Below are 13,783 nucleotides of genomic sequence, written 5' to 3' on the forward strand. Positions count from 1 at the left end.
AGAGTGGTCCAATGAGTCACTTCATACCATTCCAGGACCCAGATGTACAAATCTCTATACACGCTACTTCACACAGAACCTAGTGGCCTTTAATCTGCCTCTTTGAAAAGATCAGGTCTAAAGCCAATCATCTGGCATGTGCTTCCTGGCCATGTTGAGCTAGATCTGGCATCTTTTTGTTTTGCAGAAAGGGTTTCTCTTTGTAGCCTTGGCTGTTCTTGATTTGTAGACCAGGATGGGCTCGAACGCACAGAGATCCACGGGCCTCTGCCTCCAAGTGCTGGAACTAAAGCCATGTGTCGCTGCCACCTGGCCCCTGCACCACTTTTAAGGCAAGCATTAACATGACACATCGGAAGTGTCAATGCACCAACCAGGTCATGGCACTGTGGCCTGTACTCTTTGTTGGGTTTTCCAGACTCACTGTATGCCCGAACAAGAACTCCTATCTTCTTATCCAAGCTCTCCTGGGTACCAAGCACTTTGCTGGGCACAGAGTAACATAAGTAAACAGTGCTTTCCTCTAGCTGGTGGATGAGCTCACCAGGGGCAGGCTTTGAGGATTAAAAAAAACCTTAATACGGTTTCTTTCCAGAGGGCACCTTATGAGAAGTGGTCGCTATAAGCTCATACCAGAAAGAATTAAGCGGAGCCAAGCAGGAAGCTTTTCCTGTTAAGAGAATCAATCCTGTTTCCTTCAAGTTGTTTCTGTCAGATACTTGACCAAAGAAACAAGAAGTCACTAACCACCCACACACACTCTGCCTCTAGCAAGACGGTGACCACATCCCTGCCCGGGCAGAATAAAGTAAACTATGCTCACAGAAGCCCTGACTCATGGCTCATTACAGCCTGAAACGTCCGTGGCCTTACAGTGACTTGGACCATCAGCTACCTGTTTCAAGACCTCACAGAACACGCACAGCACAGAGGGCAAAGCATCATGATGCCACAAAGTACCCTGGGTCACCAACCCCCTGCTCTGAAACAAACAAAAACAAAGTACAAACAAACCATCACCCCACGCCAAAGTCAACATGTTTAGAACAGACGAAGAGGCCTGCTGGAAGGGCCTGACTTAGACAAAAATTCTCTTAACTTTGTCATCTTTCAGACTCCCCGAGATGCTCTTACAGGCCTTCACACAAATGCCTCACTGTCTTTCAAGGGAGACTCTGTGTTCTGGACTGTCCTGTCTCCGAATCACGCTGTGCAGGTGAAGGTGTCTGTCACCCTCTCAGGCTAGACACTCAGCTGATGCTGTCCCCCACTGTTAGTTTATTATTTTAGGTATGTGGGTGTTGTTGGGGGGGTGGGTTGTTTTTGAGACAGAGTTTCTCTGTGTAACAGTCCTGGCTATCCTGGAACTTGTTTTGTAGACCAGGCTGGCCTCGAACTCACAGAAGTCCACCTGCCTCCACCTCGAGTGCTGGGATTAAAGGCGTGCACCACCACTGCTTGGCTTTGTATCAGGGTGTTTTATCTGCTTGTCTGTGCATCGTGTGCACGCCAGGCCAGAAAAGCATCTCAGACCCCTCGGGGCTGGAGTTCTAGATGGCTGTGAGCACCATGTGAAGGCCGTTCCTCGGTTACACCCCTCACCCTGCTCCCCCTCCTTGCAGAACTGCTGGTACCCCCAATAAAAAAAAACTTTCCATTTATTTCTACTCCTATTTCACCCTATTAAATTGAGCCTATCAGTCCAGCCTGTTAAAAATCTTTTCAGATCCCAACTCTGTAACTGAATGTACACTTTCCGGTGCATTTAGAGGAGAAGGGCTTCTAGGTTCGGTTGGGGGGGAGGGGTGCTTTAGAGAACATCCCCGGTCAGAGTCCTTGCTGCCAATATCTCCTGCCAATATCTCCTGTAGTGTCATTGGGCCTCCTTGTCCATCTCTCAGAAGGCTGTGCAGATTTCGCAATTTGTCATAAAGGCTCACTAACAGCCGAGCCCGGGCAGGAGTGCCTAATTACCAGAAGCCAGACCTGAATGACAATGTCCACAGATGTGCCGAGCACCCTCCAGCCAGGGCACTCTCTGGGCAGTCATTCAGTCAGGGCTCTGTGCGACATGCAATTTCAGCCGGGCCTTGTCCAGGTGGCACAAAAGAGGCTCTTGCCCCAAACTTGCTTATTTTCTGTGAATACAGAAAAGCTGGCTTGGGAGATGCGACATGATACCGACATAATGATTTTCGATTTCTCGTAGCATCAGCTGAAGGAGTAAGAAAGCTGGCTATCCAGGGCAGCCCCACGCGCCCAAGATCCCCCTAGCCTGCGCAAACAGCACTGCGCTTTAATCATGCTGGAAAGTGATTCCAAATGCTGCTGCTTCTACTGCAGGGATGTGCTGAGCCCGCTTCTCTGGCCATTCCACTGAAGGTTTAGTTAAAGGCGGGTGTGGGGGGGTACCAGCCCGCTTACACAGAGACCTGGTGTTGAAATAAGAAGAGGAGAGCCTAATCGTACTGTCTCGTCTTTGTTCCAGAGATGGACAAGACCACTTTGTTGTTGTTGTTTGTTTTGATTTTTAGAGGTCTCTGTATCCCTGGCTGTCCTGGAACTCACTCTGTAGACCAGGTTGGCCTCAAACTCACAGAGATTCCCCTAATTCTGCCTCCTAAATGCTGGAATTAAAAGCCTGGCTAACGAGACCACATTATAAAGCCTGGGTTATTTTCTTCCATGCCCTGCTTCAGAATTATTTCTCTTTTAGATATTAAAACCGCCTCTTTTAATTTACGCAGGGTTATCTCCCCTAAGATAATGCAGAGAAGCCTGAGCAATTCTCTTGCAAGCAATGTCCTAATATAGCTGGTAAACTGTGTGATTTCAACCCTCTCCACCTAACTCAATTACTGTACTATATGGCTTAATTTGGAAGTAAAGGATAATCTATTACCTGGATCAAATTATTTTAAATTACTTAAAATAGCAGATAGATAGAAAAATAGAAATGGTATGGTTGAGTCTATTAAATTTTTCTACATTTATTTCTAATTCTTGCCTGAATTAAAATAGTCCGACTTACTTGGAAAGCAGGAGTGACATTATAACTGTCTGCCATTTCTCTGTGGCGCTGACGGGGCACCCTGAGTGCTACTTCTCTTTCTTCTGTGTGTGTGTGGGGGGGTGCACACACCATTCAAGGGTTTGCACTTAGACACCAAAGAAGAATGTTTTCAGACTGCACTAGCACAATCTCCTTTACTGCCTTCAGACAGGGTCTCTGATTAAACCTGAACTTAGCTCAGCATTTATCATCTAGGCTAGCTTGACAGCAAGACCCAACAGTCCTCCTGTGTCTGTTTCACTCTATCCCCAAAGCCTGGTCTTATGCCAGGCGATGGTGGCGCACGCCTTTAATCCCAGCACTTGGGAGGCAGAGGCAGGCAGATCTCTGTGAGTTCGAGGCCAGCCTGATCTGTAGAGCTAGTTCCAGGACAGACTCCAACGCTACACAGAGAAACCCCGTTTTGATAGATAGATAGATAGATAGATAGATAGATAGATAGATAGATAGATAGATAGATAGATAAGACAGACAGACAGACAGACACAAACACTAGGTTCTGGGTATCCAAACTCAGCTCCTGGTGCTTGCTTTTACCCTTGAAGCCATCAACATAGTCCCCCACTTCTCTCAAAGCATGGTGGCAATAGAGCCCACCAACCCTCAACTGGACTGTGTAAGTTTCCTATTCAAGACAGCACAACAATCCAGCAATGCAGTAACTGGGGGTGGAGGGGGGCGCGGGGATCAGCACCCAGTCTGCACTCCAGAGTCTTGCTGAGCATCCACACTCAGAACACTGGCCATTAGACATGTTCACTCTTGCTCCTCCAGCTCTTCTGTGAACATTACATCGTAAAATGGACTTCCAGCAAGGTAAACTTAACTTCACACAATCACCCCACACAGTTTCTATACATTATCTGAAACAACTGTGGTTTTAGATTGTGAATTTTTCTGAGATTTTGAGAATATCTACATCTATGAAAGGAATATCTTGTGGGTGGACCCATAACTAGACATGAAATTCATGTATTTTTAAAATAAATATACCTTTATCAACAGGCCTGCAGGAATTTTAACACATTTTAAAACACACACACACACACACACACACACACACACATACACACACACAAGGTTTAAGTACAACCTGTCACATGAGGTCAGACCTAGAATTTTCCACTGGATTTCAAATACACTCCAGATTCCTGTGTTAGGGATTGTCAGGCTATATTTATTAGTCCTCATTGTTTATGTTTTTTGAGACAAGGTGACCTTGAAGTCCTAAACCTCCTTCTCCACCTTCCAAGAGCCGAGACTGCAGATGTGTGCACTAATGCAGGTATGTGCAGTACCCCAGACGCCCCCTTTCCTGTCCCCAGCCACCAAGACCTGTTATTCTGTTGTGTGGTGAAGGCATCTAAAGCGTCTCTGGAACATATCATTACCTAGAATGACAAGGCCAATCAGGCAGGCGGGGCGATGCTGACTACCTTATCCTAACAAGCAGGATCCTGGGACTCTTGTAAACCACACTGGCCGCCCCAGACCCAGAGCTTGCTAAACCCACTCTCCCACTCTCCGTGCTCCCATCAGAAGCTGAGAGGCTACATACAGGCCACACTGGGCATTCCTGACACACCCCTGCTCCTCAAGAGTACTGTCGCTAAATGTCACCTTATGATGCAACTCCAACAAAGGTGTACACACACACACACACCACCCTCTTTGGTTCTCAAACCAAAAGTTGTGACCATAATTGTTTCTGTTACAGGCAGGAGGCCAAGGTCACAATCCATACAGCCTGAACTGCTTAGCCTATCCTGCACCCTCCCCAGTCCTTAGATGTCTAAATTTAATGTCTGACAGAAGGCCTGCTCTCTGCCTTTTTCTGCCTGTAGTGTACCTTCTTGCTAAGAGACAAGATAGAATTTTCTGGAAAGCAGAGTTCACACTGGGTTTCTAAAACCAGAGGAGATGGGTTAACATTGTTGTGGGCTGTACATGTGAAGGAAAGTGGCCTCGAGGTCGTGTTTGAGGCTCAGCAAATTCTGGGTCTGTGGCTACAAATTGTAGCCCAGAGACACTCAGCTTTAACAGAGGAAGAGCCACTTTGTTATTGAACAGAGTCAGATTGCCGAGAGGAGGAGAAGAGAATGTCCCCGCTACAGCCAGCAAAAGAAACTCAACTTTAGGCAGGGCTCCCAGGGTCTCAGAAGTATGGAAAGGGTTCAGGTCCAGGACTAGAAGGAAACCTCTGTTGCCCTTCACCTTCCACTAGATCTATGTGAGGAACCCCACCACTGTGGACCACTGTGAGGACCCCCACCCCTATCTTCAGATGTAAGGTGACATATCTGAGCAATGCTGCTATCAGAATGTCATCGATCTAAGGGTACAGCTATAGGGTTAGTCATATACCACCCCAAATTCTGATCTTGACCAAAGCACTATTCAATTACTAGGATGTTCTCTAAGGACACTTTGAGTTTGGTCAAGCGGTCTCATGAACTGGAACGTTCCTGCATATTCCGCATGTCTAGAGTCCATCCACCTTTCTGACAGCATCATCTTTCCAGAATTCTGACCTGGTACTAGACCCCCCCAGACCTCCCCTTTCCTAAACATGTCTGTTCCTTGAAATGACAGTCAGTATGCAGGTCTCCACGGCCTGTCCCACCCAGCAGCTCGGTGTTTGCAGAGCATGCCCTCACCTGAGTCATAAACAGCCCTATAACCACATTTGCTCATGGACCATCACCATGAAGGCAAGAAAAGGAAGCAGTGGGAAGAAGCAGTGAGAAGCCTTCCAACAGTACCAGAGTCATGGGGTAAGGGAAGAGGGGTTACGCGCAGGCTCTATCCTTCAGTGCCAGCAGCCATACACAGCACAGAGAGGGATTCACGGAGGACCTTCTCAGACAGGATGGCATTAACATGCCTTCTAACCATTTTCATTACACTGGAGTTCAGCTAAATGAGAGGGAAAAGCTAGCGTTCTAGAATGTAAAAACTAATACCCAAAAGGCTCAGGAGTAGGGGGACATTGCAGGAACAAAGCAAGTGTCACCAGCTCAGCAGAGGTCGAGGAGGCATGCATCTGTGGTCCTGGCCAGAGGAGGCAGTCACTGGTCTTACTCTATTAACATGAAGGCTTAATCATTAGCCACTACCACCACGACAATTTGCCCTGGCATGGTGGGAAGTGGGGAGGCCCACCAAGGGGAAAGATACCCACTGGTCAGACCAAAGGGGGCACAGGTGAGATGAGAGTAAAGTGGTGCCGCTTCGAGGAGTTAATAGTGTCTGGAGAATCTCCAAAGGTATCCTGGCTGGGTGTCCGACTGTGTGCTCACCTGGTGCCCAGTCTCCTCATGGCTATGAGGCTTAAACACTACACTGCTGCCTCTTCCCTACCCCATCACACACCTGGCAGGAAGCTCCAGGAACGAGGGACAAAGCTGGATCTCTGCTCACTGTACCAAGGCAGGCCACAGGCACAGACAGACAGACAGAGTGAACGTCTCCACAGGAGGGATGCAGGATCAGTGTGAGAAGGTGACTTCATGAAAAGGGGCATTTCAGTCAGTCCCTGAGCAGCATCAAGGAGGAAGTAGCCAGGTCAATGTCTCAGTTAATCCCCAATATAAATCATTGACGAAAAAAAACCAGCGCCAATGTGGAAAATCACCAGGAAGGCCAGGGCACCTTTCTAGGTCGTCAGGACTGCATGTTCCTGAGCTGACGGTCTGCAGGGGAACTGGAGGCAGTTTCCCCGAGATGACCCGTCTCTTCATTCAGAGCCATAGGAGAGCAGCTCAACAGAGGAGGGTGATGGACACCTGGCTGGCCACAAGTTCAGATCTCCCTAAAATCTAAACTATCTGGTAATAATTCAAGTTCTAGCTTCTTGGGAGTGGCCACCACCTTGATAGCATTTTCAAGTGACAGCCCTGTAAGATACCTTCATCATGGGGGTAAGATACATTTATAATACATTTGCACAGAATTACAGGAGAGCAGGTAAAAGTGGCTCAGGCTTTGCTGAACATAACAGATCCGATTATACATGCATACAATCCATGCTATCATGGCTCTGTAGAAAAGTAAGTAGGAATGATGGTGTCCTTTGGGAGGGTGGGGGAGAGGGCGGTTTAAGACAGGGTTTCTCTGTGTAGCTTTGGCTGTCCTGGAACTCACACTGTAGACCAGGGTGGCCTCTAACTCACAGGGATCCGCCTGCCTCTTCCTGTGCCTCCCAAGTACTAGGATTAAAGACATGTGCCACCAATGCCCAGTAGGAGCGATGCTTTCTAATGGCTAATTCTCTATGAAGCAACGAAGACACACCACTCAATAGAGGACAGTGCTAGCTTTGACACCCCAGCTGTAGTTCAAGCCATTGCCCACGCCTCACAGACCACTGAGACTTAAAATATGGTTCTGGGATAAAGGATCCACAGCTTCAAGACCTTCAATGTCTCTTGCTGCCTCCAGCCTAAATCAGTAGCTTTAAGAGAATAACTTATGGTGTGTCACCATAGTCTGCACCCCCCCCCGACTTACATTTTTTTTTTCAAGGCACCCTTCCACCATCATTTAATTCACTCTACCATCAGGATTCACACCCAGCTCCCAGGTCCTTGAACCCGTCCAGCCATAGCCTCACTATCCCCGAGACAGTATGACAGCTAGCTTCAATTGTCAACTTCACCAAACCTAGAGCGACCCAGAAAGAGAACCTCAGTGAGGATCTGTCTACACTGGATTGGCCTGTGGTGCATGTCTGTGGAAAGGCTCATCTACAGTGAGTGATGCCATCTCTATATGCATGAAGTCCTGAACTGTGTCAGAGTAGGGGAACGGAGCTGAGAAGAAAGCAAATGAGCGAGCACACATTATCTCCCTTGGTTCCTGACTGTGGAGGACTAGCTGTCTCGAGTTCCCGCCACCGTGACTTCCCTGCTACAGCGGCCTAAAACCCAAAATGATGAGTTTATTTTCTCCTCTAAATTATCTTTTGTCAGAGTGACTTATCGCGGTGACAAATGAAACTAGGACAGATTATTAATCAAAATTATTCTAAGTACAGCTCATCTGAAACACGCAGGTCACGGTGCTTTGGGGGTGGGGTGTTTGGTCTGGGAAAACCACAAAGCAAAAACAAGATATAAGAAACTGTGGGTTCAAAACAAGCAGCTTAGTGTACAAGAGGAATGATGCCTGACTGTCACCGGGAGAGCAGCATGGGAGCCAGCATGTCTCCCTAGTCCTTCACTTCCTTGTGTGCCTGTGTGCCTGCCTATCTTATAGATTGGAAGCTTCCAGAAGGCACCTTCAGCCGGGCGATGGTGGCGCACACCTTTAATCCCAGCACTCGGGAGGCAGAGGCAGGCGGATCTCTGTGAGTTCGAGACCAGCCTGGTCTACAAGAGCTAGTGCCAGGACAGGCTCCAAAGCTACAGAGAAACCCTGTCTCGAAAAAAAAAAAAAAAAACAAAAACAAAAACAAAAACAAAAACAAAAAAAAAAAAAAAAACAGAAGGCACCTTCAGTATCTTCAGTATCTTGGCATCCCACGTGTCCACAATAATTATAAGGTTTATTGGAGTCTCAACCTACTGCCTTCAGCCCTGCAGTGATCTGAAGGGACCGCTGACCAGGAGTTTCAGAACAGAGGTGGTTCTGATGGTCCCTTTCAAAGTATCTCTTTCAGGCCCACACCTGTTTATGTTGGCTGTTAATGGTTTGAAAGTAAAATGACCAAAACAGGCAAAAACGCTTAGTGTTTGGGAGGTTGCAGGGTCTCATTAAATGAAGTGGGTTGATGGGGAAGGAGGGGCATGAGATTATAGGCCAACCACACCTCTTGCCATCTCTGCTTCCTGGTCAGTACCATTAGGAAGCAACAGTCCTGAGGCATCCTTGCCACTAGGCCACCCCTTCGTGAAGGACTGTATCCCTCGAACCATGAGCCACATGAATCTTTCATCAGTGAGCTGCTTTAGTCATGTGTTTTATCAAAGCCATGTGAAAAATAGCAAGTGTGCCCTTCCTGCGTCTATCATGAGGAAAACACAAAATACTCAGAGCACTTCTGCCCAGGGATTGCCTCCTGCTCGAGAATGAGGCGGAGCCTTCCCACACCACAGCTCTGCTGTCCTTATCTCTGGCTGGATCGCTGTGGAGCTATTCTCCCTACAACAGTCTTTCCCCCCTCTTTGGTTTGCAGCTCCTGCTCATCACAGTACCCCAAATGCCACATTTCCTCAGGCGGGCCAGCCATTTAGTCCTTTGTCCCTGCTGTGGCTGCATTTCTCGTTTCCTCCAACAGGGCCTGCTCCAGGGAGAGTCCACTAGATTCCCTCTGACCCCAGCTGCACATGCCAACACACATTTGTTGTTAAATGAATAAGCTCTTGTTTTGTGTGAGGAAAAACAAAAGAAAACACTAAAGGATCATGGGAGCTGGGAAGCACTACCATTATCACCCAATCTCAAAAGTACTTTCTGTTCACAATTTCAGAGGTACACACTCTTCCAGACCTGAGCTCTCATCTCTAACACTGCCACCAGTGTGGTCACCACATGCTCCTTCCTTCTTCGTGCCCCGCCCACCTGCCACAGAAATAGGGACCTGGTCCAAAATGAGAGCTAATCTCAACATTAACCCAGGAAAGCCTCGTTAATGAAAAACTTTGCTAAGAACACTCTGTCTGTTTATTAATTATTTGGCCTTAGAGGAGTGTGAAATCCACACATGAGAAGTGCTAAGAGCCGCAGGTCTTCACAGACACTCTTTACTAAGACATGACTCACGATTCTGGGTGTGTCGGCTTCCAGCTCTGGAACTACACTCCAGGTTTCAAACACACAGGACCACCCCAGAATGCTTGCTTCTTTTCTTCTCCTCTCCCTCCTACCCCCATCATCTCTCTTTCTCTCTCAGGCAAAGTCTCATTATGTAGCCCTGGTTGGCCAGGAAATTGCTCTATAGACCAGACCAGCTTCAAACTCACAGAGATCCTCCTGCCATCTATCCGGAGACCCTTAACCTGAACCACTGCTTTTTCCCTATAATGCTGAGCAAACAGCATGGCCTCTGAGTGTCTGCCTGCCGCATGTGTTAACAATCACAGTGGGAAGGTTCTGGCACCCTACTGAAGGCCTATCATTGTCAAGCAATGCCAGTGCGTTGGGATGGGTTTCTAGTCTGTGTAGCTAGTGATATAGAAAGCCCCCGGGAGGGATACAAAGGTGCTCTGTCCAGGATACCATCCTACTGGGCATCTGGTATAAGCCAGCTCCCATGTTACTGAAATGGAAACACAATGATCTTTTTATTTAAAACGGATTCTTCTGGTCTGTGAGATGACATGCTTTGCCACCAAGCCTGATGGCCTGGGTTCAATCCCCAAAACTCACAAGGTGGCCTCTGAACCCCAGACCTGAAAGGTGGTGACAGGAGTGGCTGTCCACCCACACAAAATAACTAGCAAATGCTAAATGCCGTGAAGATAAAATAATTCCTTTTTCATTGGCTAATATAGTAGACACCCGGTTCTTAGAAAACGCTAAGAGTCAGAAGAGCTGTTGCACGCCTTTACCCCCAGTTCTCAGAGGCAAAGGCAGGTGGATCTCTGAGTTCTGGGACAGCCAGAGACACAGAGAAACCCTGTCTTGAAAAACAACTGCCAAGGCAGTGGCTGAGTGTGGCAAAGTATCTTATAAATTGTACAGTTTTTAAAAAAATCACCTGTGTGGACAGGCAGGAAGACGTCGAACAGTAGGAGCTCCACAACTTGGTTCTTTGTGTGACGCATTAACTCTGCAGCAGAATTAGCAAACAGCCTCCACGGCGACTGAACTAGAGCTGCATAGAAGTGAGTCACACCAGCCTCCTAACAGAATGAGCCTCACGTGAGGTCACCGGATGCTCAGAAAACATGCCAAATAAAAATGCCTACTTCTTACTCATGATATTCAAGCAGTGTCTTTAAAAAAGCACTCAGTCTGAAGAATCTGGACTTGGAGGTTAGGCTGAGTGCAATTCCATTGCTCGGCCGGACAATGCAGTGAGGTAGCAGAGAGCCGGCCACACAACAGCACCATGCAAAGCCCTTCTCTGTGCACACGCTGAACCTTCATACCCAGTTCCCATCTTACAGACGCTGCAAGTTGGGTTCAAAACTTCTTCCAGAGGTGTAGATCCAGTGTTGCTTCATAAGCTGTTCTGAAAACTCCCATCCTCTCACCTGACCGTTGCAAAATGCTCAAGAAGAACAAAATCATACCAAGCAACAGAATTCAACCAAGAAATGGACTGAATCACATAGGCTCCGTTGTAAATGGTCTCTGAGCACCACCTACAATTCAGAGTGGGTCTCAACTGCTGTCCATGTAGCCAAGGCCTTCATAGGACACTCCCCCACCTTTGCCGACCTTGTACTATATCAACAAGACCATGAACAAGATGTACACTCTGGAACATTCCACCTTCAAAGAGTATTAGATTGAGGCAGGATGGCCTAGAGTGCTAGTATCAGACCAAGGTGGGAGGGAGGAGCTGTGCAGGACACAAGAGCTGTGATGCTGCCTGAGGCTGGCCTGCTCTGGTCATGTGACCTGAATGGAAAGTGTCCTTTCATCTTAAGACAGTGACCAATCAATCACATTAAAATCACCTCTCTAGGAGGAACTTGAGACTCAGGAGAACTGGCTGTTTTTATGTATCTTATATTTCTAATTACCCAGGAGGATATATCTAATATCCTCCCCACCTTACAAAAGAAAACAAAAGCCTAAATGGCATGTGTGCACCCCGCTTTCGCGTTCTCCCCTGCCACTCTGTGCACGCACACACTTCCCTGCACGTCCTTATACCTTTGGGTGCTGCCCCGTTCGTGTAAAATGACTAGACCTCACACTTCCCATTCCTGTGGTCCACGTCTGCTGAACAATGCCTAAGTTGCAGAGACACCGTGGCCTAGAACATCTTGACCCTGGCTCCCGCTCTCTGGATACACAAACTAGAATTGCCAGTGGACTCTGGCAAATTCTGAGCTTCATGAAGACAGGCACCGCGTGCTGTTTCCACAGTCCTGGCTTGCGGCACTGGGTCAGAAGATGCCACTGAATGGTCTCTGCCTCTTCCTAACACGCTTTTATTTTGAAGAGGGCATCATGGCACACAGGAAGCAGAAATCTGATGTATTCTTGTGGCAGAAAACAGGAAAGAGCTCTACAATGGCCGGGGAGGCAAACACCAGGGCTCCTGTCCTTGAGGTACATGGGGTCGGGGTGAAAAGATCCTGAAATGCTGAGCCATCTGTGACCTTTCCTCTCCCTCCAAAACAGCTGAGACAAAGGGAAAGAAGGTAGGGTGAGCAGCCTGGCCTACTTTTTAGTGAATGAACTTGGAAAACTCAGAACTTTCTATTCAAAATCCATCCCTCCAATACCCGCCCACCCACCTACCTGACACAGGGTATCCCCACGATGCCTAGGCTGACCCTGAAAATTATGCATCAAGTGATCTCTTCAGTAACAGCTCTGGAGCAGTGGACGGACAGGTTAATATTGGGGCACCTGGCTTCCCTTTTTAAATTCTGGGGGCTTCACAGCTTTTAGAATTAGCATCCTGCCTCAACCCACCCACAAAGGATGAGTCAACCTTTGACGAGATATTCTCTAGGAAACGGCTTTACGGCAGGCCAGACAGGTTAGGGATGAACTCGCTAACTCGGGGCCACGTTTCTGGGTATCCACAAGGTTTCCTAAAGACAGAAGGAATATACATCTGCTAGCTCATTCACGACACTCAAACGCCCAAACGTCATATCTTTATATGGCTCTAGCCTTGAATATCGCTTTGTAAAGACATCTCAAAGTGAAATTATCCTGCAAACCCTTGTGTGGATAGAAGGTTCCACAAGTCAACAACCGCTTAAGCAGTTTAAACCAACAAGCAAGATGCCTTCTATTTAAATGCTATGAGCGAATCTATTTTAAGCCCTTTTAAAATCCTCGGGGCAGGTGTTTAAGCTGTGTACTGACTGCGCCTGGAGGCTCTGGGGTGGGGGATGGCAGTCTCCACTCTCCAGGCAGGCAACAGTTTTGTTCAGACAATCTTCCTGCTGCAGGTCATGTGACAAAGGCCAAATAAACAGCATCTGGGGATTTTCAATTACAGACCTTCGCCCAGCATGCCTGCACTGTAATCTCTACCAGATGAGGCCCAGGCCTCCCTATTTTCAATAATTCACACACTGTGTACACATAACATGACAATAAGGGCATTCATGGTGCGGCCTGATTCGCAGATCAAAGCTAGCGGAGGGCCAGGAGGGCCAGCTGTACGCAGGCTCGACTGCTAGATGCTTCGTGCTTTTCACAGGCTTGGAAAGGCTCTCCCCGGGACCTGGCAAGCCGGCCTCTTTCCTGAGCTGTATTGCTGAACAAACTCTGAACAGGAATGGGGTGTCCTCGGGGAATGACGGAGAGACAACCAATCCCCGTGCATTTGGGAGTCCTGGGAAAGCTACTTCGCTCTGATCCACTCAAAACTGCTGCCTCTTGGCTGCTCCAAGATCTGTGCAAAAGGTCCTGGGCCAGGAGGTACCTAAAAATACACCTACTCTAAAACCACTGTACAGTACCTGGGCAGTTAAACCCTTAACCAGGTGCTGCGTCTTCCCATTCAGCCCGCAGGAACACAATCAGGCCAGAGGACACAACCATAATTTAAAAGCATGTCACAGAACTGAA

The 13,783-nt window shown here is 47.8% G+C and overlaps 1 protein-coding gene across 8 annotated transcripts in view; it reads right to left on the reverse strand.

The window, feature by feature from the left end:
- Positions 1 to 13,783, reverse strand: part of Tead1 (TEA domain transcription factor 1) — a 232,370-nt gene that overhangs the window by 67,018 nt on the left and 151,569 nt on the right. For 2 of the 8 annotated variants that reach the window (XM_050125912.1, XM_050125910.1), the window contains exon 1: positions 6,446 to 6,599. The exons of the other annotated variants lie outside the window; for them this stretch is intronic. In XM_050125912.1, the coding sequence (XP_049981869.1) occupies positions 6,446 to 6,596 (151 nt within the window). In that variant the 5' untranslated portion in view covers positions 6,597 to 6,599. Of the gene's footprint in view, positions 1 to 6,445; positions 6,600 to 13,783 lie in introns of those variants that run through there. 8 annotated transcript variants of the gene reach the window in all.

This window comes from Alexandromys fortis, unplaced genomic scaffold (genome assembly GCF_014885135.2).
Source record: "Alexandromys fortis isolate MF-2015 unplaced genomic scaffold, M_Fortis_MF-2015_v1.1 scaffold_250, whole genome shotgun sequence".
Lineage (NCBI taxonomy): Eukaryota > Metazoa > Chordata > Mammalia > Rodentia > Cricetidae > Alexandromys > Alexandromys fortis.